General features: G+C 45.9%; 2 protein-coding genes across 2 annotated transcripts; both read right to left on the reverse strand.

The window, feature by feature from the left end:
• Positions 1-2,921: 2,921 nt before the first annotated feature.
• Positions 2,922-10,240, reverse strand: dpysl4 (dihydropyrimidinase like 4; the record flags this gene model as incomplete). Its single annotated transcript, XM_079756790.1, has 15 exons — positions 2,922-3,013; positions 3,099-3,264; positions 3,619-3,798; positions 4,022-4,107; positions 4,245-4,329; positions 4,564-4,705; positions 4,817-4,973; positions 5,051-5,171; positions 5,474-5,542; positions 5,666-5,746; positions 6,197-6,258; positions 6,344-6,508; positions 6,651-6,835; positions 7,756-7,844; positions 9,914-10,240. The coding sequence occupies 15 exons, from the start codon at positions 10,238-10,240 to the stop codon at positions 2,922-2,924; spliced, it is 2,007 nt and encodes a 668-aa protein (XP_079612916.1).
• A 2,824-nt stretch (positions 10,241-13,064) lies between these two features.
• Positions 13,065-24,537, reverse strand: jakmip3 (Janus kinase and microtubule interacting protein 3; the record flags this gene model as incomplete). Its single annotated transcript, XM_079756370.1, has 22 exons — positions 13,065-13,115; positions 13,240-13,305; positions 13,700-13,978; positions 14,143-14,220; positions 14,415-14,483; positions 14,689-14,754; positions 15,610-15,669; positions 15,783-15,881; positions 15,967-16,065; positions 17,130-17,192; positions 17,276-17,359; positions 17,591-17,761; positions 18,266-18,364; positions 18,505-18,576; positions 18,835-18,870; positions 19,330-19,467; positions 19,956-20,102; positions 20,416-20,529; positions 21,391-21,594; positions 22,384-22,626; positions 23,776-24,018; positions 24,403-24,537. 22 exons carry the CDS (start codon positions 24,535-24,537, stop codon positions 13,065-13,067), a joined length of 2,616 nt encoding a protein of 871 aa, XP_079612496.1.
• Between the last annotated feature and the right edge of the window lie 1,079 nt (positions 24,538-25,616).

Genomic DNA, 25,616 nt, shown 5'->3' on the forward strand with positions numbered 1-25,616 from the left:
TTACGATCTCTAATGTATTCCAGATAAACTTTAGAGATCGTCTGTAGAGCCTGAGTGGTTTGTGAGCTACCGCTGGCTTAAACTCTGGCATGGGTGCTTTTTGATCCGAGCGACGGAGACACAGCGTCTTTTTCGTTAGACCTTTCTTCACAGGCCATTTATAAAAGCTGATTGGTTGTGATTGGTTTCTTTGTAATATCTATGATCGGAAGACGCAATCGTACCTATTTCTGTCACCATGGCAACGACATAAGGCCGGTTAAGGCGCGAATCCTGTGTGTAATAGTCACTTGGGGCCACTAGAGGGCAGTGGGCTGAATCAGTGTAAGATAAGATGGATAAGGATAAGATTTTATTAATCATTAAAGTCAAGTCATTAATGTTCTTGTATCACAGAATATGAATCAATCTGAATGTTCAAAGTCCTAATGATATATCAAGGTAAAATCTATATCATTGATAACAAAAAAAGGAGTGTCAGCTTTATCAGTAACTGTATCAGCAACTTTAATCAGGTCCTGTAGTTGTCATGGTAACACAGGTCATCAGGTCGGAGGTCATGAGGAGGTTGTGGGTCAATAAGGAATTCAAAGCCAGACTGACAGCGTCTCTCTGCCCAAAGTTTATTAGTGGACTTCAGCGCTATCGTTATCACAACTGGAAGTGGTTCTACACACACACAACAGGAATTTAGTTCACATTCACAACAGGAAGTGGGCTTACATTCAAAACAGGAAGTAGAGAGAGCAAACCGAGGGTTACACGTCATCTCTGTGGCCACCCGATCCCCTGACCTGGCCGATCCATGGGACGAAAAGCTTTCCAAAGATAACGCTCACGGCAGCTACTGGCAGATATCCAGTATTAGTATATGCTACACGTGAACCTCCTAAAATGGCGGAATTTTATTGGTTCGCTATCTTAGGATATTGGGCAATATCCCATGATTGAGTTCCCCAACTCAGGATATTGTGTGAAGTCATCTCGTCACGCTAATAAAACCAAATAAACCGCTAAAAAAAAGAAATATATCCTGGAAAAAAGTGTTTATTTTTGGAGTGTTCACGTGTAGTATATAGGCCTACTAAAACAATTATTCACCTCAGGCTTCGTGAATAGCCCCATCGACCTTCGGTCTCGGGGGCTATTCCCTACTATTCACTTCGCCTTCGGCGAATAATTGTTAACTATACAATTAATTTGAGATTGGTCCCTGAGGATCGGGTAGCCCCAGGCTCCATATTGTTCTGATCCAACATGGCTGACGTCTACTGGGTGGCTCTGGGGTGTCTAGAGTTGACTTTAACCCAGGTTGTAGCCAAGGCTCTAGCCCAGATTGGCCGCCGATCCAACCGTTTCAGAGCCATCTTGGATCAGAGCTGGACTCTGCTGCTTGACGAACTGCATACTAGCATACTAAAGAGTCGGCGAGAATAGTATGTTCAAAACCATTGCCAATAGCCTAGTTGACATGATGAAAAATGGCGAAACCTGTGACATCGTACTTTAGCTACAAAATGCCTTAGGATTCATAAAACTATGTAAAAAATATTAAAAAATTAAATATAAAATGATTCCTTACAAACAGTCTAAGAAGAGGAGGGGGGTGTTATACAACCATAATATATAGTCAGGCAAATACCACATTAATGTTTGTATATAAAATGTAAAAATTATTAAAAAAATGCTACCTGACATATTCCTGGCATGGGAACAGTTCTGAGCCTGTGTAACAGTACCACCTGCTGGTATAGTTGAGATACCGCAGGTGGGAGACATTGATTAGGTGGTTCAAGTTAGTTAATAAAAGCTAGCGTTATCGATCCTCCAATGAGATGGCAAGCAGAATGGAATATTTGGCAAACACTATGTGGTGATTAAGTTCAACTCAACAAGCTAGTCATAGTTGGGTAATGCTACTTCATGTAGCGCTAGTTAATTAAGATTACAGAAAAGTTTGTTTCTGGAGGGACTAGATAGTTTCTGAGAGGACTAGCTAGTTTCTCGAGGGACTAGTTTGTTTTAGGAGAAAATGGTTGGATTCTTGATGGCCTAGTTAGTGACTGAGAGGACTAGTTAGTTTCTGAGAAGTCTAGTTTGTTTGTGGATGGCCTAGTCTGTTTCTGAGGGGAATATTTTGTTTCTGAGAGGACTAGCTAGTTTCTAAAAGGACTAGTTTGTTTGTGGATGGCCTAGTTCATTTGTGAGAGGATAAGTTTGTTTCTGAGAGAACTAGCTAGTTTCTAAAGGGGCTAGTTTGTTTCTGGATGGCCTAGTTCATTTCTGAGAGGACAAGTTTGTATCTTAGAGGTCTAGCTAGTTTCTAAACAAAGTAGTTTGTTTCTGAGAGCTCTAGCTAGTTTCTGGAGTGACTAGTTAGTTTCCGGAGGAACTAGTTTGTTTACAATATTTCTAGTCTGTTAGCGGGCTTGTTAATTCCAGTTGTCAGTGGCAAGGGATGAAGACAAAGGAACCTTCTAAGAAAATTAAATTGAAAGAGACGGGCTTGGTGATTACAAAATAATCTAGAGGAATCATCTAGTCGCAGACATTTGAATGAAGGCAAAGGTAATCAGCATGTCATTTTACATTTGCTAGTTAGGGTACTTTTAGCTGTGTGGATTAAAGGTGTTATTAAACAGTGGTGAAGGTATGTTATTGAGGAGATTTCTGTCAATATGTCTTGCAAGTCATGGTTAGGTTTGGGGCTAAGGTAAGCAGGGTGTTTTTAAGCATGGAGTAAGTATTTTTTGCAAGGCAGTGTTTAGGGTTAGGGTTGACAGGCTGTTATTACAGCGTTATTAAGCAGGGAGCGCATACATTTTCAAAGGCGTGGTTAATTAAGGATGTTGAGCTTTGTGGTTTCAGAACGATGGATTCAGAAGAGGATCTTGCTACAGAGAGGATTACTGAATCAAGTTTTAGGACAAGGTGGTGATGTTGGATCGCCCACCGGGGGGCGCTACAATCCTCTGCGTGGCGCGACGTGGGATGTGGTCATCAACTTGGGTTCCTAAGGAGAAAAGGATTTAGTTAAGATAGTGGGGGTAAGGATGTGCTGGTGATGATACCACAGAGATGACCAGCATTATCAATACCTGCAAGAGTGAAACCTGATTGGTGGAGGTTTCGGGGGGCGATCATAGTTTTGGGGCAGGGTGCACCTCTAGTGGTAGGAGTTGGTGGGACCGATTTTGTCATGCTGGTTACATCGTGGACTGGACCATCATAGTTCCCACGGGGTACACCACGAGCCTCGGCCATCTGGACAGAAATGAGGGACGAGATGTTGGTCTCTACCAAGATTGGATGAAGAACTTTTTACAAATTATAAAACCAACACCACACACAGTTTACAACATTCTAAACAATTTCCAAAAACGTACAATAACCTACCCAACCCTTGCTAAAAACGCACAAAACATCAGCTTGCTCACTACCATTAACTAGTTGGTATCATTAGCTAGCTCAGTACGGTTCTCCTCACTCTGTACCGATAGCTAGCCAAGTATGGTTAGCTAGCTCAGTTCTGTTAACTCATCTGTAGAATTAGCTAGCTTAGTTACGTTAGCTAGCTCAGTACAATCAGCGCTTCAGTACTGTGAGGTAGCTCAGTACCTTGCTCCTAGCTCGGATCCGTTTGTAGACAAAGTCAGGGAAAGCCTTCCTGGGAACGAAGCGCCCGGTTCCCTCGGCAACGGTGAGTTTTCCGTCCTCGAGAACGATCCGTCCGCCACTGATGACGATGGTGGGGCCGCCGCGCACCTCCATGCCCTCAAAGACGTTGATCTCCACAGTCTAAAGACACAGCAATACACTGGTTTAGCACTACGACGACACACTTTCTTAGCGCAGAGAGACACTGGTTTAGCACAACAACAAACTAGCTTAGCGGCGTGGTTTAGAACTTCACAACACACTAGCTTAGCAGCGCAAGACAAAGCAAGAAAATAGGTAAGCAGCACAATACACTAGCTTTGGGCACAGTTCAGTAGTTATGGTTAGTTAATTAGTTAGTTACCAGATTGTGAGTTTTAGCTGAAAAGGTCTGCAGCTCTTTAGGGTTCCAGATCACAATGTCTGCATCAGAGCCCACAGCAATACGACCTGAACGCAGACACACACACACACACATTTTTTGTACCAATAATATGTTTACATTAGTACTATTAGTCGTATTATGTTACCTTAAGTATAATTAGTAAGTCGTAGTATTATAAGTAATATTAGGTGTATTGTGTTACCTTTGCGTGGGTATATATTGAAGAGTTTAGCAGCATTTGTACTCGTCACGGCAACAAACTCATTCTCATCCATCTTCCCTGTGGACTAGAGTCAGACAGAGAGCAAAAGACAGACAGACAAACACAGAGATGGACAGGCAGACATATGAGATGGCAGCGTTAATGTCTGAAACTTCTAAACACTTTCTTTCACCAAATCAGTTCCATCAAGTTCATGCTTTTATTGTGTCTTAAGCTGTACGATACCGCCAGCATGCAAAACACATACAGTCTGACATTAGAGGTTTCAGGGTCAAAGGTCAGGTCAGAGATAACTCACCACGGCTGCATCCCAGACAATGGCCATCCTCTCCTCCACCCCATTGGTTCCCTCTGGGATCAGTGAGAAGTCGTCCTTCCCAACCGCCTTCTGAGCGGTAGAGAAGCTAGCATGGGCGCTAGCCGTCACCTGGAGATCCCCACTAAGACACAGCAGAAGTGAGCATTAAAGATTGCGTAACCCGCAAATCCCACAATCTCCCAAGAAATACAGCAGATGTTAGCAGGCTAAGCAACATGGTGGCAGCACTGACCAGGCTAGCAGGGAGGTGAGGTACTGGGGGGTGGAAGGGTCGAGGTTGAGGGGTGGGCTCATCACAAAGGCTGCAGCGTGGGCCCAGTCTTTGGACCAATAGTTGCTGCCATCGGTGGCAAGGCCGGCTGCGGTTGGCTCCCCATACACGACCATACCTGGAGGAGAGGTGCGTGATTAACATGGGGTGAGCTCCGCCACACATTTTGGTGTCCCAACAGGAAGTAGCGCTTACCCTTCTTCCTGGCTTTCGCGATGACATCGGCCGCTGCCTTGCTCATCACCTTGGTTACGTAAAGTGGACAGTTGGCTTGCTTGGCGATGGTCAGCGCCCGGAACACCGCCTCGCACTCCACCTGTAGAACAAAGCACACATCTGAGCATACCTATACACCACAACACACACCTGTCGGACACAACTCAGGTGTACACACCTATACAGTACAAGGCACCTGCATACCACGACACAAACCTGTACGGCCCACAGACCAGTACACACCTGTAGACCACAACACAACTCTACACAACACACACATACACTTGTATAGCACCTGTAAAGCCCACACCGTTACATACGACCTTGCACACCTTGAACTGTCTGCAAGTTTGTGTGTGTCTGCGTGTGCGTGTGTGTGTGTGTGTGTGTGTTTGTGTCTACCTCATCAGGGTGGGACAGGGCGTGTCCCTCAGGGCCAGTAATTCCCAGCTCCAGGAGTTTCTTCTGCTCCTGAAATAAAATCTTGTTATTCATCTCAATAATTAATCTTATTTGTGTCCATGACGACCATTCTTCCTCCTCAGAGACGGGTATTTCCATGTTATATAATATTATAGTCAGAGTGGCTCTTACTTCACTAATGATGTCTCCGTTCTCCGCGTGGACCTGGGCGATTGCTCCCAGATCCCTCAGGGCCTGGAAGGCCTCATAGATCTGGAAGACAGCAGGATACTGTCTGACCCTGGCACAGCATATTGTCTAACCCCAGGACAGAATACTGTCTGACCCTGGCACAGCATATTGTCTAACCCCAGGACAGAATACTGTCTGACCCTGGCACAGCATATTGTCTAACCCCAGGGCAGAATACTGTCTGACCCTGGCACAGCATATTGTCTAACCCCAGGACAGAATACTGTCTGACCCTGGCACAGCATATTGTCTAACCCCAGGGCAGAATACTGTTTAACCCTAGTATATAAAACTGTTTAACCTGAATGTTGCTTAACCCTGGTCCTGGTACTGATTACTTTCTAACCCTAGTACATTTTTCTGTCTAGCCCTCATATAGCATACTGTATAACCACGGTACAGAATACTCTATAACCCTAGTACAGAATACTGTATAAACCTGGTGCAAAAAACAATGTTAAGTTTTCCTACCTGAGAGTCGGAGCTCTGATATTTGTCTTTGTAGCCCATGAAGAGAAGGAAGGAATTCACCCCTGAGACATAAAACACACAATTAATATCATTGAATACAATAGAATATACAGTGACGATGCAACGGTATACAACTCAAACACACACCTTTGTCCTTGACCAGGCTCTCTATCTCCTCGTAGAGTCCTTCATGCCACCGCGTAATATCCATGTGCAGAGAGTAGTCGCAGCACGCCCTGCTGTCCGCTACATCCCTCCACTGGTCGTACGCGGCCATTAAACTAGTCCCCGGCTCGGGAAGCACATGGTCGACTGGGGACAAGAGGTGATGACATCCAGTTGATTTCACGTGGGTAGGTAGGTGGGTTGGAGGACAGTACGTATCCCTCGGTGAGTATGTAGGTGTCAGTAGATGAGTTTGTAGGCGTCAGTTGATGGCTGAAGTTCATCTTACTGATCATGGTGGTCCCTCCAGCCAGGGCAGCTTTAGTCCCGTGGTAGAAGTCATCTGCTGGGTGCATGCCCCCCTGGGGTGCGTGGAGGCTGGTGTTAGCATCCAGCCCTCCTGGGATGACGATGAAACCGTACGCATCCACGGTCCTCACGTCACTGGGAACGATCAACTTCTCGCCGATCTGCCTGCACACAGACACAGCAATCATAACTCACTCACTCATTCACTAAGTAACCGCTCACACACTTCCCGAAGAAACCCATCAACTGACCGGGCATCTGACTAGTATTTACTAATGCTGCCTTTCCATCAGCGCGGGTACAGCTGGAACCTGAGATGTGCCCAAACCCGTGTTCAAAATGCGGTTTTGTATTTCCATGATTTTGGCCAGGTGGTAGTTGATAGTGTTGGGAGACTAACGTTTGGATAAGAAGTTATACGTTCATTATAACTTAGAAGTTAAATGACCCATTCAAGCTGTTGTCTTAACAGGACTCTTTTCACAACATAGAAGGCAGGTTTGTACCAGTACAGTAGTCTTGTAATGGAGCCATCTCACACAATAGATATAGATTTATAGATATGTTCTGCCTACTATATATATAAACTTTGCCCATAAGGCAAACATTACATGACATACAACAATACATTACATAAATATAAATAAAGGAAAATAAATATCTACACGAAGAGTGCCAACATGCACATTTGAGGTTGAGGTTGCCAGTTTAATCAGATTGGAAGAAATGGCCTTTTAACCCAGCGAGCCAGCAGGAACAGAGCCTCTTTCTCTGGGTTTGATCGTGTTACCCCCAGATTAGAATTTGTGTCGAAGACCAGCGGATGCTGGCTGGATAATATTAATCCCGACCCTCACTAATAGAAAACATCAGGGTCATGGTTAAACCTGGATTTTAAGATGTAATGCTGGGATCATCCAGAGATATTGACATGTAATACTTGGATCTATCTGGAGTTATAGATGATGTAATGATTGGATCTATCTGTTGTTATTAATAAGTAATACTTGGATCTATGTGTAGTTATTGATGATGTGATGCTTTCATCTATCTGTAGATATTGATGATGTAAAGCTGGTTGTTACTTGATGACTCCATCCTCGATGTAAATGTCTCCGTAGAAGGACTGGTCGTCGTTGACGATCTTCCCTCCTTTGATGATCATGCGGTCGCCCTGGATACAAAGAAATGTGAGATCAGCAAAAGTCAGTCAGCACTAAAGGGATTTGATTGAAGACTAATTAGACTAGTCAGAGCGATATACTGTGATGGAGGACAGACTAACTGAAGTAAAGAACAGACTAACTGTGATAAAGGACAGACTGTAGCTGGAATAAAGGACATACTGTAGCTGTGATAGAGGACATACTGTGATGAAGAACAGATTGTAGATGTGATCAACCCAAACTGTAACTCGGGTAAAGGGCAGACGGTAAATGTGTTAAGGACTGAGAAAATCAGAACTCTGTTGGTTAGGTTTGAACACAGAGCTGTTTTCATAGGATGGTTGTGTGTTTTAGTCTCCAATCTCTGTGATGTAGGTCACAATCGGACACACACAGACACAATCTAGGCCATGTCAGAGTTATCTTGTCATTACTGTCCTGAAAAAAGAACACCCACCCACACTACCCCCCCTCACCCACTCCCTAGCCCCATCCCTTCCCCCCCCCCCCCCCCCCCCCCCCCCCCCACACACACACACACACACACACACGCACTGAGTATAAAAGAGAGAGTGATGCAGACTGACAAGGAGACTGAAGAAAGGTTCCTTAGCCTAAGGACAAAGAGAGACGGAGAGAGAAAGAGCAAGGGAGAAAGGGCGAGCGGGATGGAGAGCATGAGAGAGAGAGGAAGGGACTTCACCGGTTTATAAATCCCTGTCTGCATCTTGAGATGCAGACAGACAGGGATGTTTAAACCGGTGAAGCGACGCGAAATCGCTAAATAGTATTTTCATCGCAGAGCACACCGGCAACACCCCCCACGGTTCAGCCGGCTACACCCCCTACTCTGGTGGGCTACCGGCCCGGTTTAACTGCACGGAGCCGGCGGCCGAACCGCTCATTGTACCGCCGCCCGGGTTGGAAGGACGCGGTTGCTTTGACGTCGTTGCAGTGATTTCGAGTCGTTCTGTCTGACCTACCGCTGGTTTGTTGCTGGTCTTCTTGGCGGGGAAAGACATGCTTATAGTCCGGTTAAAAAAAGGAGGAGACGGGTAAAGGAAAGGATAGGAGGTGCTACTGGTGGGATGCTGATTGTTCTCTTTTACCGGAGAGACGCGACGTGATCACGCGAGACAATGTGTTCAGCACCAGGCGCGCACGGCCACGCCCCTTCTGGGTATCTAGCCCTGTTTAATATTCAGAGGAGAGGAGAGAGAGACTGAGAGGAGGGAGGAGGAGAGGGGAGAGGGAAGGAGGGGAGGATGGGAGAGGAAATGCTTTTGTGATTGATGAAACTTACTTGCTGTGGTAGAAGGACATCAGGGATTATGAAAATACCATGGTGACGATGATTCAATCCCCATGGCAAAAACATAATTAGAGATTTGACTATTACAACACTTTACATGAGGGTACATTAATAAACCATTAATTAACGTTCGTCATTGCAGGATAAGCATCTTTATATAGCATTAGCAAGGGGTTGGGTTAAGGGTTAGGGTTTGGATTAAATGTCTTATATGTTAACACCCTAGTAAACATTAACACCATTAGTTAGTTAATGCCTACTTCTGCCAGTGTTACCAACTAAATATAGGGACAAGCTTAAGTTTGAATTATACGAGTACCACAGTATTATGGTTGTGATATGAGGTGGGTAGAGGTGTGGTTCGATGTTAGGGTGATGATGTAAGCGGCGAGGTAGGTTAGAATTATAGTAAGGGGTTAGAGGTTATTTCTTGGGCTGGGGTTATGATGTTAGGGGTTGAGTTATGGTTATAGTTAGGGGTTAGAGGTTATTTCTGAGGCTGTGGTTATGATGTTAGGTGTTAGGTGGTTGAGGGTAATAGTGAGGGGTTATAGGTTTGTCTTTGTGGGCTGCAAAGTCTGGAATAAGGGTTGTGATTATGTAAGCGATGAGTTAGGGGTTATTTGTATGGGGTTAGAAGTTATTCCCGCGGATAGGGTTATGATGTACAGGGTTATAGTTAGGGGGTAGAAGGTATTTCTGAGGTTACAGTTCTGATAAGTTAGGGTTAGGGGGTTAATAGTTAGGGTTTAGCGGTTAGCTTACTTGTTTCTTGACGTGGCTCGAACGAGCTTCGCAGCCCGACACCGGCTCTCTCCTCGGGGCGTTGCTGGGGGAGCTGGAGGAGGGTCCGCAGGAGGAGCCGGTGTCGCTGTAGTAGTCGGGGTCCCAGCGCGGGGTCCGGGTGGTGGGAGCTCTGCGCTGGCTGGCCGGGCTGAAGGACTCAAAGTTCAGCGTCTTGTTTTCGAACGCCCCCTCCACGCTGCAGAACATCCCCCCGAACTTGACCCGCGGCCGGGGGGAGTCCGACCCCAGGCGGGAGAGCAGGGAGCACTCATCGTCCTCCCGGGAGAGGACACCCCGGTCAGACATGGGGAGGGACGGAGAGAGAGGAGAGAGAGAGAGAGAGAGAGGGAGAGAGAGATAGATGGAAGAGAGATGGAGGGATACAGAGTGGTGAGGAGACAGAGTAAGATAAATATAGGAGATTGAGAGAGATGTGAAGAGATGGATTATTGAAAGAAAGAGAGAAAGAGTAATGGAGAGAGGTGGAGAGAGAATGAATAAGATGGAGAGAGACTGAGAAATGAAGATGAAGAAGGGGATTGTGCGAATAGCAGAGAGGAGAGAGAGATGGAGAGGTCAGAGTCCTGTGGCTGGAAGGCGGAGCAAATTACCATTTGAGGGAGAGAGAGAGAGAGAGGGAGAGAGAGAGAGAGAGGGAAAGAGAGAGAGAGAGAGAGAGAGAGAATCCCTGCTCGTATAAGACTCGCCTGTCGAGAGGGTTGTAAGGGAGTGCGGAGGAGAAGGGAAGGAGAACTAGGGGTAGGAGGAGGACAGGAGAAGAGATAATGAGAGTAGGAGAGTAGAGAGGATTATAGAGGAAGAAAGGGAGGTGGAGGTGAGGAGAGAGATGTTTAGGAGGAGAGGAATGGAGAAAGAGGCTGCAAGAGATTGTGTTCGAGAATCAGGTCAGCTGTAGATTTCTGTGTGTGTACACGTGCATGTATGTGTGTGCGTGTGAGTGTGTGTTTGTGAGAATCTCCTATTGTCTGTTAAATAACATGTCCTGTCTCTCAACATGTCACCAGAACCCCCGGCTCCCCAACAAACAGACAGACACAGACACAGACAGACACACACACACACACACACACACCCTCTAACAGACAGACACACTCACACACACACTCTCTGCTTGTCTGGGTGTCGGTTAGATTATTTAACAGTTACGATTAAGATATGTCATTGTTATAAAGTTGAGATGTTCATAATATTTAAAAATATAAAAATACAAACCCAGATATCAAGAAGAAACTTGGACCACCAGTCGATCTGTGTTTATTCTCTATACATCCCATAATAAAATACCAGAATCATCTTCATCTATCCCAGACATGATTTCCCACCATCACAGCATCGCCTGGCGTCAGCTTCCATTTAAAACAATGCATTTTCTCACCTCCTTACAGAAGGATAGGAGCACCTTGTTGGAAATCAAACCAAATTAAAAAAAACACCAAACCTAAACTAGTTTGGCTTTTGCAGAAGTCAAGCACCAAGGAGAGAGACATGTGGACTGTGTTGTGGACGCCGTGTGCATCGTCCACAGTATAGAAGACATTGGGAAATGGTGGGGAGGGGGTGGGGAGAGGGAGGGGGAAGGGGAGAGCTCTGGTCTGAGCTCTGAGCGGTTTCCCTTCATACTCCAGTTCCTCCTCCTTTTCCAATAGTGCCGGTCTGTGTCCGTTGGCCTCAATACAAGCTCACATCTGGGGTGGACACGAGTCCACGACGGTTCCTGGATTGGCATGAACTCTAAAAGAGTCCTTCCCTGCCCTGCTCCAAATCCGCTTTGAATCACGGGTTCTGAACACAGAATTTGAAGACAGCTTCTTGAGACTGGATCTGAACAAAGGATCTCAACATGGGTTGGCAGGTCTCGGGTTCCAGATGTACCTATCCTGCACTGATGGAAAAGCAGGAGAGGTTCCTCCTGACCAGAGGTGAGTTATCAGGACCCTGGACTAGCTGTTACCCAGGTAGAAGGTCTATAGTGGTCTATAGTGGTCTGTGGTGTCTCTATGGGTCTCTGGTGGTCCCTGGTTGTCCCTGGTTTGGGACGATCTTGTGGTTCTTCTGCATGCTGTGTGAAGACCCTGACGACGAAGGACGTGGTGTTCTGCTTCAGCTCAGAATTGCCTCCATCAAATTTTGCTCCCGTGAACTTTAACCTCCACCAAAGCCTCTGGCAGGTGGAGAGAGGGCTGCCATTTGAAACCAACCGGGAGGACACAATCCTTGTCTTCCTTCTAAAGTGTGCGTAGTCATTCTCAAAATAAAGGTTGTTAATACTATTATAAGGTTCTCTCTGTGGCTCTTCTTGGATAGAAGACGGAATATAGTCTTTATAAACCAGGCTTTCAATAAACCGGTGTCTTTATGAACTCTGGTTCTTTTGAACTGCTCCAATGCAGAGTTGGCATGGTAACCATGTTTTTACCGCCAAACCCCGCCCACTTCTCGGCAGGCCAACATGTCAGAACCAGCTTGGGATTCTGTCTGTGCTCCGATTGGCTGGGAAGTGACTGGAACAGGAATAGTGTCAGCCACGCTGAGACAGTTTGTGATTGGCCGGTGGTCTTCTCGTCAGGGCTAGTGGGGCGACAGGCGCCTCTCCCAGAGTCTGTAGCCGCTGGTTCAAATACACACTGTCCTCTGGTGGCCTGCAGGCAGCAGATACACAGAGACCATGTCAGCTTATTGTGTATGTTTCTGAACATACATATACACATACAGTATACTGTATGTCATAGACAAAGGTGAGAGGTTTGAGGGAAGAAGTTGAGGTTTAGGGGTTAGAGGTCAGAGGCTAGGGTTCTACAATGTTATGTGTTAAAGGTTAGAGGTCAGAGTGAGAGGTTGGGAGTTTGAAGTTTAGAAGAGGTAAGAAGTTAAGGGGTAGAGTTCAGAGGCAAGGGTTATTAGATGTTATGGGTTAGAGATTGCAGGTAGGATAAGAGGTTATGGTTATTAGAGGTTCTGGGTTGGTAGGGTTAGAGGTTACATGTTGGAGGTCAGGGTTTGGAGTTATGTTTTGGGGTTAGAGGTGACAGGTAGGAGGTCGGGATTTGGGGTTCAGGGTTAGGGGTTAGGTAGCAGTGGGGCTAGGAGTTATGGAGGACTCACCGCTGCTTTAGGACCAGAGGATAAAGGCCAGAGAAAAGAATAAAAATAAAAATAAAAACTGAGAGGGAAAGAAAAAGACAGGTGTTAGTGTCGTCCCAGGTGACAAACATGTTACGAGAATCCTCCTAGAGTAGTGGGACGTCACTGAAGTCATGACGAAACATCTGACTAGATGTTCATACCTTCTCTTCTAGTTGTTTGATCTGTCGTTTCTGTGCTTCTATCCATTCCTCCAACTCCTTGTTCCTCTGGACACACATACACAGATGCAGGGTACCATGAGTGTAATGTTAACGGTAGTGTTGTGTAGCGTTAGAAGTACCATTAATAGCATTAGTGTAGCCTACCTGCTGTGTTGCATAGCATCAGCAGTATAGCATAGCGTAGCCTACCTACTGTGTTGTATAGTGTAGCAGTATAACATAGCGTAGCATACCTGCTGTGTTTTAAAGCATTAGCAGTATAGCGTAGCCTACCTACTGTGTTGTATAGCATTAGCATTATAGCGTAGCGTAGCCTACCTTCTGTGTAGTAAAATGTAACAGCATTAGCAGTATATTGTTTGTGTAGCGTTGGTGTAGCGTTAGCACGGTCTACCTACTGTGATGTACATATTGTTAGCGCAGCGTTAGCATAGCCTACCTGCTGTGCGTGGTGTAGCATGTCCATCCTTTCCCTCAGGATCAGTACGTCCCTCTCTCGTAGCTCCACCATCAGTGCTCTCTTCCACTGCTCCATGGCCCTCTGCAGCCCCTCTCTGTCCTCGTCCGCTAACAACTCTGACAGGCGACACCCCTCCGCCTTCCAGCCCTCCATCCTCCACGCAGCCGACCCCGCGCCCCCCTCCCTCCAACCGCCAAAACCCGCGCCCCCCTCCTGCTGCAGGACGTCAAACAGCATCGCCTCCAGCTCCATTATCCTCTAGACAGGTGGACAGACAGGTAGATACACAGGGAGGTCGGGAGACAGAGAGGGAGATGGGACAGATAGACATCAGCTTGTCAGGAGAACGGTGAATGTTAGCTATTTGGTGAGAGCGTTAGGACACGACAGGTGGAAACGGGTGAAGCCAGGAGAGGACTCACCTTGTGGGCCTGGTCCATAGACTGCTTCCTGTAATCTAGTTCCTCGTCCAGATAGCCCTTCTGTTTACTGAAGAGATCCTTTAACACACACATACACGCACCAGGGATGAATATAAATGTCAGACTACAGAAAATCGTACTAAACATTAATAGTGCACTTGACTTCATGTTGAGTTCTCATGCAACTATGAAGTCCTCAGCAGAACGCCAGTCTTAACTAATCCTTTTTTTAAATGTACACGCAATACTGCTAACACAATCATTGCGCGTACCTTTTCACTCTCGATATCGAACATCTTCTGTTGTAGAGTGGACTTGGTCCCTTCAATGGACTCCAACCACTAAGAATAACAGACAGACCGACTTAGACTCTCACCAGCAGTTTTCTAGGTCAACATTAAGCGAGGCTATCTAGCCATGGTTTGGGTTGCTTTTAGCTTGAGGTGGTTTCTGCTAGCAATGGTTTGGTGGCTAGGCTCAATTGGTTTTAGCAAGCAGCTGTTTGTTGGCTAGGTCAGTGAAGTTGGTTTTACCAGGTCATCTTACCTTCTCAGCCAGCGTGAGAACATTTCTTGCATGGATAACAACCACCTGCTCCTCATTGGAGAGGTTCTGAAACCAAATGTGACACCACCACAAAACAGACATCGCATCACACACATCAAACATTACATAATATGTAACAGACATATCACACATAAAATGCATTAATTAATACATAACACACATAGTATCACACATAACATGAATTATGTCACAAGAACAGACATTAAATCACCACATAACACACATTACATCATATGTAACAGTCATTACATCATCAAATAACAAAGACAACATTAAATAACCAGTCCCTCCAGAAAAACGCGATTATGCGATCTCATAATTTAATGCATAATCAGCCAAAGTCCACATATTCATGCAGGGGCCGCATGTTTTCAAATATGCCGCACTTTCACCGCATAAATTGCCGATTTCCGCGCAAAATATGCGGGGCTTGCATGATTTCATAATCCCCGCATTTTTGTTGCAAAAAAGTCACATATATCTTAGCAGAAGGTTGAAAAATGTTGCGTTTACTTCACACAAGAGCACCCATTTCCCCGTTGCCATGGGAACATTATGAAGTGACGTAATTACGCGACGTGAATGCATCGAAAAGCTGCATTTTTCGCAAATTCCCGCATTTTTTCGCAAGTTCCCGCAATTTTTGCAAGTTCCCACAATTTCATCGCATAAAATTGCATAAATATGCAGCATATTTCATCGCATTTTTTAAGAAAACGTGCCGCATAATCAAGGATGTTTGGCCGCAACAATCACAAAAAAACGCTACATTTTTCTGGAGGGACTGCATAACATTACATAAATACATATATAGATATATTGTAGAGATACACTATAGATACAGGAGAGCTACACAGTGAGAGATATATTAGACACCCATACGAAGGAAATGCAACATACACTTACGGCGTTATCCCCAAGAATATCCAACTTCTTCATCAGTTCACTGATCACAATTTCCTATCAAAGACAATATAATAAAATATTATTATATCAGAAAACATCATATCATATTCGATTATGTTGACCTCAAGTGGCCACGTTGTGTCATTACACGTTAATAATTTGCTTACCGTGACACCTTCCGCCTCGCAGTAGAGCTGAAGTGGACTGATGCCTTCTGGGAAATGTAGTGGATGGAAGTTGATGCCAGGCGACCGCCGTTCCCGCTCCTTAAACATGGATGGTTTTCATTGTTTTCATGGAAACAGTGAAACCAGCATGTAAGGTAGCCAGTAGTGCTAACATGATACTGACCTCTAGTTCTAAAATGCGGAATTCCAGCAGTTCGTTTTGATCCCTGGCGTCCTGGATGTCAATTCTTAGCCGTGTTTCGTCTGATTCCATCTGCCTCAACTTCAGACCGACAGAGGACAAGAAGAAGAAAAAGACCACTTTCAAACGTTAAAGGTCTACTGTGTACGATTCTTTGTTTAAAACATTAAAAAAGGAACAACATTAACAACAAAATGTGGCGGAATAACCGTTTTGAATTCATGTCAGAGACATATTTGTATTGTGGTGCAGAGATATTTACTGAAGTAAGCAGCTAGCCCAGCTAGCACGGGCCGTAACGTCTCGTAATACCACTTTGTACCACAAGAGGTCACCGTTACTGCAGCGTCCAGTCTGCCCTCAGTCCAACATGACAGGATGAGAGTTGTGCTACCCAGAGCGCATATTCTAACCTCTTGTCAATTGCGGCAAAGAAAATTAATGATAGAAATAGAAGCAAAACATGAGTGTACACCGCTGGAGACAGCTCTTGGCGAGTAAAGGTATTAAATTGGACGCTGAATTCGTAACGTACACTGGTGAGGTTGAAAACTGCTGTTACTGCTCATATTGCAAATGTGTCATTAGCTTATGAAGGTAGCTTCGTAACTAACAGTGTTAACTTTTTTCTAAAGATAACTGTTGATAAGCGCTTCATACTACGCTAGAATACAATATATGGTACAATAGAGGTGGACACCCGAACTTTATGGTAACATGCTGCACCCTTATTTGTTGTAGCACGGTGGACTAATTTGGCCATATCTCACATGTTGTACCTTCAACACAACAATATGTTTAACATCAGCAACATTAACAAGACTGGATTACCCCGACTGGGGGATGATGGAATATATTTGCACTGCACTGCCTGGGGACTATCAAGCACAGAGGCTGATTTCCAATTGGCATCTATCACGATTCACATAATGCTCATGACTACATCTCGAGATGTATTCCTCAATCACCACTTCACTTGCTGTTCCAAATATAGATTTTCTCAGGGGTAATAGCATGCCACGTTGATTTCAAATTGAATAGGTTGCAATAACAGAGTTGATGCTGAAGACAAGAAAGATGGAGTGATCAAGCCTTGAGCATTAGGAAAGGAGATTCAGAACGACGCCAGAGAAGTAGTAGCTTACCTTTTCCAGAAGCTCCTGGTTCCTTTGATACAATGCCTGCTTCTCCTCCACCCACTTCAAATCCTGCGAGAGAGAGAGAGAGTGATACATTTAATGGATTTTGTGTGTGTACTGTACAGTGTGTGTGTTTTTGTGTGTGTGTGTACCAGTCCTTGTTGTCTCAGCGATGTCTCCAGGTCCTGAACTCTTCTCTCATAGCGACTAACTTCAGATAACAGCTGCTCCCTGGTCTGGTAGAGAGACACAGAGAAGCAGAAAGAAACACACACACACACACACACACACACACACACACACACACACACACATTAATAGGACCAGAGCGAGAGAGAAATCAAGACAGAGGGGAGAGAGAGGAAAGGAATATTGTAGACCGGTGTTTCTTGATGAAGACATATACACACACACACACACACAGACACACACACACACACACACACACTTTAAGTAGTGGTGAGGACCTTCATCTCGGTCTCAGGGTCGAGACTGCCTCCATTGGTCTCCTGCAGCAGGGCATAGGCCCTCTGAAGGGCCTGGTACTCCTGGGTCAGCTGTCTGAAGCGGACCTCCGCGTCCTCGCGTAGGACCACCTGGTCCTCACGAAGAGCCACCTGGTCATCACGAAACACCGCCTACACCCACACACACACACAAACACACACACACACACACACAATGATGGTTGACTTTTGACCTTGTTTTGACATTGTTTTTTGTTAATATTCAGCCATTCCGAATTTGATGTGTGCAACGCGTTGGTATAAGGGAGACATACGACAGCAACATTTCCATTTTTTATTATTGATACATTTTTGATTTTTGTTTTATATATTGTTTATTTGGGTTAGGATTCGCCACTTTGCAAAAATGTCTGTGAACGAAAAGTCCAGCAGCCTGAGAACAACATTTACTTTCCGTTAGAGTCTAACAGGCAGTAAATGTTGTACCGAGGCCTTTCACCCATCCCATACACATTCTCTATACTAATGATTAGACAGTATTCTTAATACGGTATACTCAATATCAAGTTGTTGTGTTTGCACAGACAAAACAACGCCCAAATCTGAGCAACACATTGGGCTAGATGGCTCTAGTGTGTGCACGGTACTCTAGTATCGGAAGGGAGGGGGAATTACATCATCAGGGTCGGTGTCTGGGGTCCGGTCGGTGTGGAAAGACAGCGACGATCCATCCGAGTCAACGTCCTCATCGTAACCATAGAATGTCTCTATAACCTACAGACACACATACACAGACGCACACACACACACACACACACACACACACACACACACACACACAGACACACACAATCTATTAACTCCTGAAAGACAGATCCTAGCAACCAGACAGACAGAAAGACAGGATGCCTCACCCTGCAGGCTCTGAAACCTCTTTTTCTCCTCAGAGATTCTTGACGTCGGTATTTGATAATCATGTCTCTCTCCTAGGGGTGGAGGAGAAGTCAAGGAGAGGAGAGGAGGAAAGGATGATATTAAAATCATGATCATAATATCCTACAATGTTCATGCACGTATAATGTCTTGTATTTGCTACTTGCTTCTGTGTACGTAAACATTGCAATCAACAACAGCATCCCCGCTGGTGGTTGTTGGTACTGCATCTACTCTTTAAATGATACTGCAGCTCCTGCAGTACTCAGTAATCAGTATTATTAACATTAAGGAAATGCAACACTACTTACTATGACGGTCTTCACATAGCCAGCAGTCTCCAGAGCCTAGGGATACAAACACACACACACACACACACACACAACACACACACACACACACACACACACACACACACACACACACACACACACACACACACACACACACACACACACACACACACACAGTAGTAGTACTTTACTTGGACTGTAGAAGTATTGTAGTAGTACTGTAGTGCATCATACAGATCCTCTATAAGGTACTGCTGTCAGTAGTATTAGTAATATATTTATACTGCAGTACTGCAGTAGTACCTTGGAGAGGTCCTCTATGACGTGCTGCCGTATCAGTAGTATTAGTAATATATTTATACTGCAGTAGTACCTTGGAGAGGTCCTCTATGACGTGCTGCCGTATCAGTAGTATTTGTAATATATTTATACTGCAGTAGTACCTTGGAGAGGTCCTCTATGAAGTGCTGCCGTATCTGTAGTATTAGTAATATATTTATACTGCAGTAGTACCTTGGAGAGATCCTCTATGACGTGCTGCTGCTCCTGCACTTGCAGGTGGAGGAACTGCACCTCCTTCTCCTCGGGGTTCAGCTCCTCCAGGTCGTTCAGAGAGCTGGGCCTCCTCCCACCTCCTCTGTGTCTCTGCCGCTGGAAACAGACCATAATACCGCACTTTAGTTCACTTGGTTACCATTCAAACCCCACTGTAGCCAACATGCTGCAGTCGGCCCGGGGCAATGGCTACACACTCAAAGTGTTGCTAGGGTTTCACAAGCTCATCCCTGCTACCATGGTAACCGCCGTTATCAACAGAAACAAGGGTAAATACTGATTTTGAATCCAATGTTGGTAATCACCACATTTCAAGTGTAAGTAAGGTATTCTTTAGTTACTATGGTAACCATTGTGTCCCTAGTGTAATTGTAACCACCATGTCCCAAGTGTAACTATAGTAACTACCCTGTTCTATAATGACTATGGCAACTACCATGTTTCCCCGCTTAACAAATGTAACCGCTGTGTTCCACAGGATCTACGATAACAACTGTGTTCCTAGTGTAGTCGCGGTGACCTCTCGGTGTTGGACCTCTTTTTTTACTGTCTCACGGTGACAGTAACTCGGTCGTCATGTTTACCATGTCCAGGTTCTCCTGCGTCACGAAGCGTAGCTTGTTGTCAAGGCGACGTACGGCGAGGGCCAGCTCTTCGTTCTTCCGGCTCAGACGTTTGTTTTTGTCCAGAAGCGGAAGGAACTGGCTCTCGGCCTCACGCAGACGCTTCAGCTGGTGTAGAGAAAAGAGGATACAGCCCATTAGTAACACGTTATGAACACGCTAATAACACGTTGACACATTATTGAAACGTTAACACAACACTAACATTGCTCAACATATTTTATTCACATCTTATTGTAAGCGTGTTGTTAAAATGTTCTTAACATCAGGCTACTGCCGTGTTATCATTCAAATGCTGGTAACATGTTATGTTGTTATTAACATGTTATTAATATCTTAAAATACAATGTGATTATTATTATTTTTTATATATATATATATGTGTGTGTGTGTGTGTTTGTTGTGTGTGTTTTTCTTTTACAAGTTCATTGCGCTCTTCAGAGAGCAGTGCGTTGCGGTCCTCCAGTTTCCTCACGATGGCGCTGAGCTCAGCAATCTTTAACTGAAACCTCCGGGTCTCCCTGTCCTCCTGCACCTACACACACACACACACACACACACACACACACACACACACACACACACACACACACACACACACACACACACAGAAACAAACACACACACAAACACACACACACACACTCCACTCACACACAAGTACACACACACACTCGCACATGCACACGTACACACCAGCAACATCAGCAAGACAATTTTCTACATGACCACAGCAGTCCTACTACTATGGTACAGTTATCTTACTACTACAGTTCTACCCAACAACACCTCCTCTTACCCCCGCCCCTCCCCTAGAGAACCAGCCAAGACCAGTTAATATAATTAGTGCTGTTATTTTTGATGATTGATGGCTGGATGACTGAATGCACGGACGGACGAAGGGCATGAAAGGGAGAAAGGCACGAAGGGTTCTAAATGTTCTGTCGACCTACTAGTGTAATGCCAAAGTCCGTCTTTAAGGTCCTCAAGCTACAGACATGCTAATGTGATGCTAAAGTTAACGTATAAGGTCAACATGCTACAGACATGCTCAAGTAATGCAATATGATGCTAATATGGCATTACGAATGCCAAAGTTAAAGGCTTAACATTCTAAAGACATATATGCTAATGTATCTATAAATATGGAGCTGATTCCTGGGTTATAAAATGAGTTATTGGATTTGTCAAGGTATCAGTAAAGCAGCATTGCAGTGGAAGCACTAGTAGTATTAGTAGTGGAGGTTTTAGTAGTAGTAGTAGCAGGACTAGTAATCTTCAATTGGTTGTTAAGAAGCAGCAAAAGCAAAACTGTTAGTAGTTCTAATATTAGTAAAAGTAGTAATTGGCATCGCAACGCCGGTATATCAGAAATGGAAAGGGGGTGGGGTCTTACAGGAAAGGGGGCGTGGTTAGGGGTGGTGTTAGGGGTGGGGTCTGGCTGATTTGGTCCCGCCCCCCGCTGGGCGTCTCGCAGGACGGCTATCTGCTGCTCGGCCGCCTGGGTCTGCAGCTGGAGGCGGTGGGCGTGGCCGGCCTGGAGGCCCAAAGCCTTGTCCAATACACTCACTGCCCTGTCCTTCAGACGGATCTCATCCATCTGGTGGGGGGGCCAGGGAGGGAGGGGCAGAGACAGGGAGAGGGCGGAGGAGGGGACACATATAGACAGAGAGAGGGAGAGAGGCCGGGAGGTAGGGAGGAAGGGCGGAAGGTAGGGTAGGAAGGAGGTAGGGTGGAAGGTTAGAAGGAAGGATGGGAGGGAGGGAGAGAGATGGAGGGTGGCAGAGAGAGAGAGAGAGAGAGAGAGAGAAGAGAGAGAGAGAGATGGAGGGTGGCAGAGAGAGAGAGAGAGAGAAGAGAGAGAGAGAGAGAAGAGAGAGAGAGAGAGAGATGGAGGGTGGCAGAGAGAGAGAGAGAGAGAGAGAGAGAGAGAAGAGAGAGAGAGAGAGAGAGAGAGAGAGAGAACATGTGTGCAGGGGCCTTCGTGATAAGATTACTAGTATAAATGTATTGTGTGTGTATTGTGTGTGTATTTGTACATTTTATTATAGCACCGGTCAACGTTTCTTCCTCTCAGTCTCCCCTGGTGCCTCATGGTATGTGTTTGGTGTGCAGTATATTAAGTGTGTATAAGTGTGTACTATAGTGTGTCCTATCCTTCCAGTCCTCATTTCTCTCGCTCTCAGTCTCTCTTGGGGCCTCATGGTTTGGGTTTAGTGTTTCTTAAGTGTGTATTAGTGTGTATTTCAGTGTGCCCTATCCTACCAGTCCTCTGTTCTCTCGCTCTAAGTCTCTCTTGGTTCCTCATGGTGGGTGTTTTGTGCATATTAAGTGTGTACTAGTGTGCATCTGTGTGTATCGGTGTGTATCTCAGGGTGTCCCCTCCTACCAGTCTGCGTATCTCTCTCTCACAGTCCCTCTTGGTGCGCGTCAGCTCCTCCTGGTGGTGGTGATGAGCGGACCGGAGCTCCGCTGCCCTGGTCAGGCACGCCTGCTGTGACGAGCCCAGAGTCTCCTCCAGACCCTTCTTAGAGCCCCTCAGCTCCAGCACCTCCTGCTGGAGACGGCTCCTCTCCGCCTCCCACCCTCGGCGCGCCTCCTCGCGGGCCTCCGCAAGCAACGCACTCCTCACCTGATGGGGAGACAGTACAGACTCAGAGACAGAACCTGGCTATAGAGGAAGGTACAGACTCAGAGACAGGACCTGGCTATAGAGGAAGGTACAGACTCAGAGACAGGACCTGGCTATAGAGGAAACAGACTCAGAGACAGGACCTGGCTATAGAGGAACCAGTACAGACTCAGAGACAGAACCTGGCTATAGAGGAAGGTACAGACTCAGAGACAGGACCTGGCTATAGAGGAAGGTACAGACTCAGAGACAGAACCTGGCTATAGAGGAAACAGACTCAGAGACAGGACCTGGCTATAGAGGAACCAGTACAGACTCAGAGACAGGACCTGGCTATAGAGGAAGGTACAGACTCAGAGACAGGACCTGGCTATAGAGGAACCAGTACAGACTCAGACACAGGACCTGGTTATAGAAGAACCAGTACAGACTCAGAGACAGGACCTGGCTATAGAGGAAACAGACTCAGAGACAGGACCTGGTTATAGAGGAACCAGTACAGACTCAGAGACAGGACCTGGCTATAGAGGAAACAGACTCAGAGACAGGACCTGGCTATAGAGGAAACAGACTCAGAGACAGGACCTGGCTACAGAGGAAACAGACTCAGAGACAGGACCTGGCTATAGAGGAAACAGTACAGACTCAGAGACAGGACCTGGCTATAGAGGAACCAGTACAGACTCAGAGACAGGACCTGGCTATAGAGGAACCAGTACAGACTCAGAGACAGGACCTGGCTATAGAGGAAGATACAGACTCATAGCTAATGAGAAAGTTACAGACGCTTAGCTATAGAGGAAGGTAGAGACTCATAGCTATAGAGAAAGGTACAGACTCATAGCTATAGAGAAATGTACAGACTCATAGCTATAGAGAAAGGTACAGACTCATAGCTATAGAGGAAGATACAGACTCATAGCCTGGCTAATGAGAGAAGGTGGTCAAACAGGAAGTCAGACCAACAGGTTGTAAGTCTCGCAGGAAGACAGACAGGCAGAAGGACAGGCAGGCTGTCAGCCAGACAGGGAGACAGACAGGCAGGCTGGCTGACAGTTGATCAGACCGTCAGGTTGTCAGACAGACAGGGAAAAAGCAGAAAAACCGGCAGACAGACGGGCAGGTAGTCAGACACCCAGGTGGCCATACCTTGTCGGTGGAGTCATCCCTCAGTGTAAACACCAGGCCGTTTAGTCTCTGGATTTCCCCGTCTTTGATCTTGATCACTCTCATCAGCTCCATCTCATGTTGTCGTAGCAACGTCTCCCTTGTAACGGCCACTTCCTTGACCTTGTCGTCATGGAGCTTAGTACGGAGCTCTGTCAGGGCAACAGTCGCGCGATGATGCTCCGCCTTCAGCTCCTGGGTCCTCTCTCTCTCTATACGGCTCACCTGGGGAATACATACTATAAATATACTATATATATATATAGTATATATATATATATACTATATATTTATACTATGTGTATACTATATATATACAAACACACAACCTGGGTCCTCTCTGTCTCTCTATACGACTCACCTGAGATAAACATATACATTTATTATATATACTATGTATATATATTAACATTAATTGTATATCTACACAGATACACTGTATACAGAAACAGTATTGGCCCTCTCTCCCTCTAGACGACTCTTAATCTATATTACCAACAATGCATGCATCGTATATTACAATTGTGCAAGTAGTTTTGGTACAATGATTATTAGAATAAGTGGGTACTATATGCATAATATAGTACTAGTTTAAGTAATGGGTATTACCTTGGTTTTTTCATTTTGTAGTTCTATCTGAATGTCGGTAAGTTTGGCTCGGAGCTCCTCATTGGCTGCCTGGAGCGTTGCCATGGCGTCAGGTTGGTCGGCCCTTCCTCGCCGCCCCCCTCCCCTCTTGGCCATGCCCCTCCCCCCTCCACTGCACGTACAGTGTCACACCACCTGACGATCACCCATCACTCAGGCTACACACACACACACACACACACACACACACACACACACACACAATTAGTGAGTTGTCGAATCAGACTTAATGAAGAGAACCGTCCTACTTCCTTTCTCAACAGGAAATTGGACCCATTAGTTTCCATGACAACACAATAGAGCATCAGCTATACTTCAAACATTGCGTACACAACACAAGACCGACAGAGAGACAGACGGCATGTTTGCTCATCTAGTTGTCACACGTAAACTTTGTGTACACACACACCCACACATACCGACACACACACACCCACACATACCAACACACACACACACACACACACACACACACACACACACACACACACACACACCCACACACACACACACACACACAGGGGAACTATTAATTAAACTCACCCTTCTCCTCGAGCCCCAAGACACCGGCACCTGATACTCCGACTGTATGTGTGTGTGGGTGTGGGTGTGTGTGTCTGTGTGTGTGTGTGTGTGTGGCTGTGTGTGTCAGTTGCAACCGGAATGTAGCATTGCTAGTCTCCTCTCCAGGGGAAGCAATCTATCGAGCTGCGCTACAGAATGTAACATCACTACCTGTCTCACTTCCCATCTGTCATTCAGATTGACTTTGCTACCTGTCTGTCGTACTGCTGTACTACCTGTCTCTCTGTCTGTCTCTTCCAGGCCAGTTTAGCAGCTAGCTTGTAGCCTGTCAGGCGATGCTAGCAGCAGCAGCTTCTTACTGCAGCCTCCGATAGCGTCATCGCTCTCCTACACCCCCTCCCTTCTGCTCTCCTCCTCCCCTCCCCTCTCCATCCCCTCTCTTCTTCTGCCCTCCCCTCCTGTCTCTCCTCCCCTCTTCCCTGCGAGGGATGGAAGGACGGATGGGTCAGTGTGATTGGGAGATAGAGGGAAGAGGAGAGGAAGATCCCAGACGGAGTGAGAGATGGAGGAGCGGTGACTGGTACTGCTGATGTGAACATGAGGTTAATTCAGGTCTGTCACCCTCTGTTGGACACTGCGTACATAACACC

Source organism: Pollachius pollachius (genome assembly GCF_949987615.1).
Source record: "Pollachius pollachius genome assembly, chromosome: 19".
Lineage (NCBI taxonomy): Eukaryota > Metazoa > Chordata > Actinopteri > Gadiformes > Gadidae > Pollachius > Pollachius pollachius.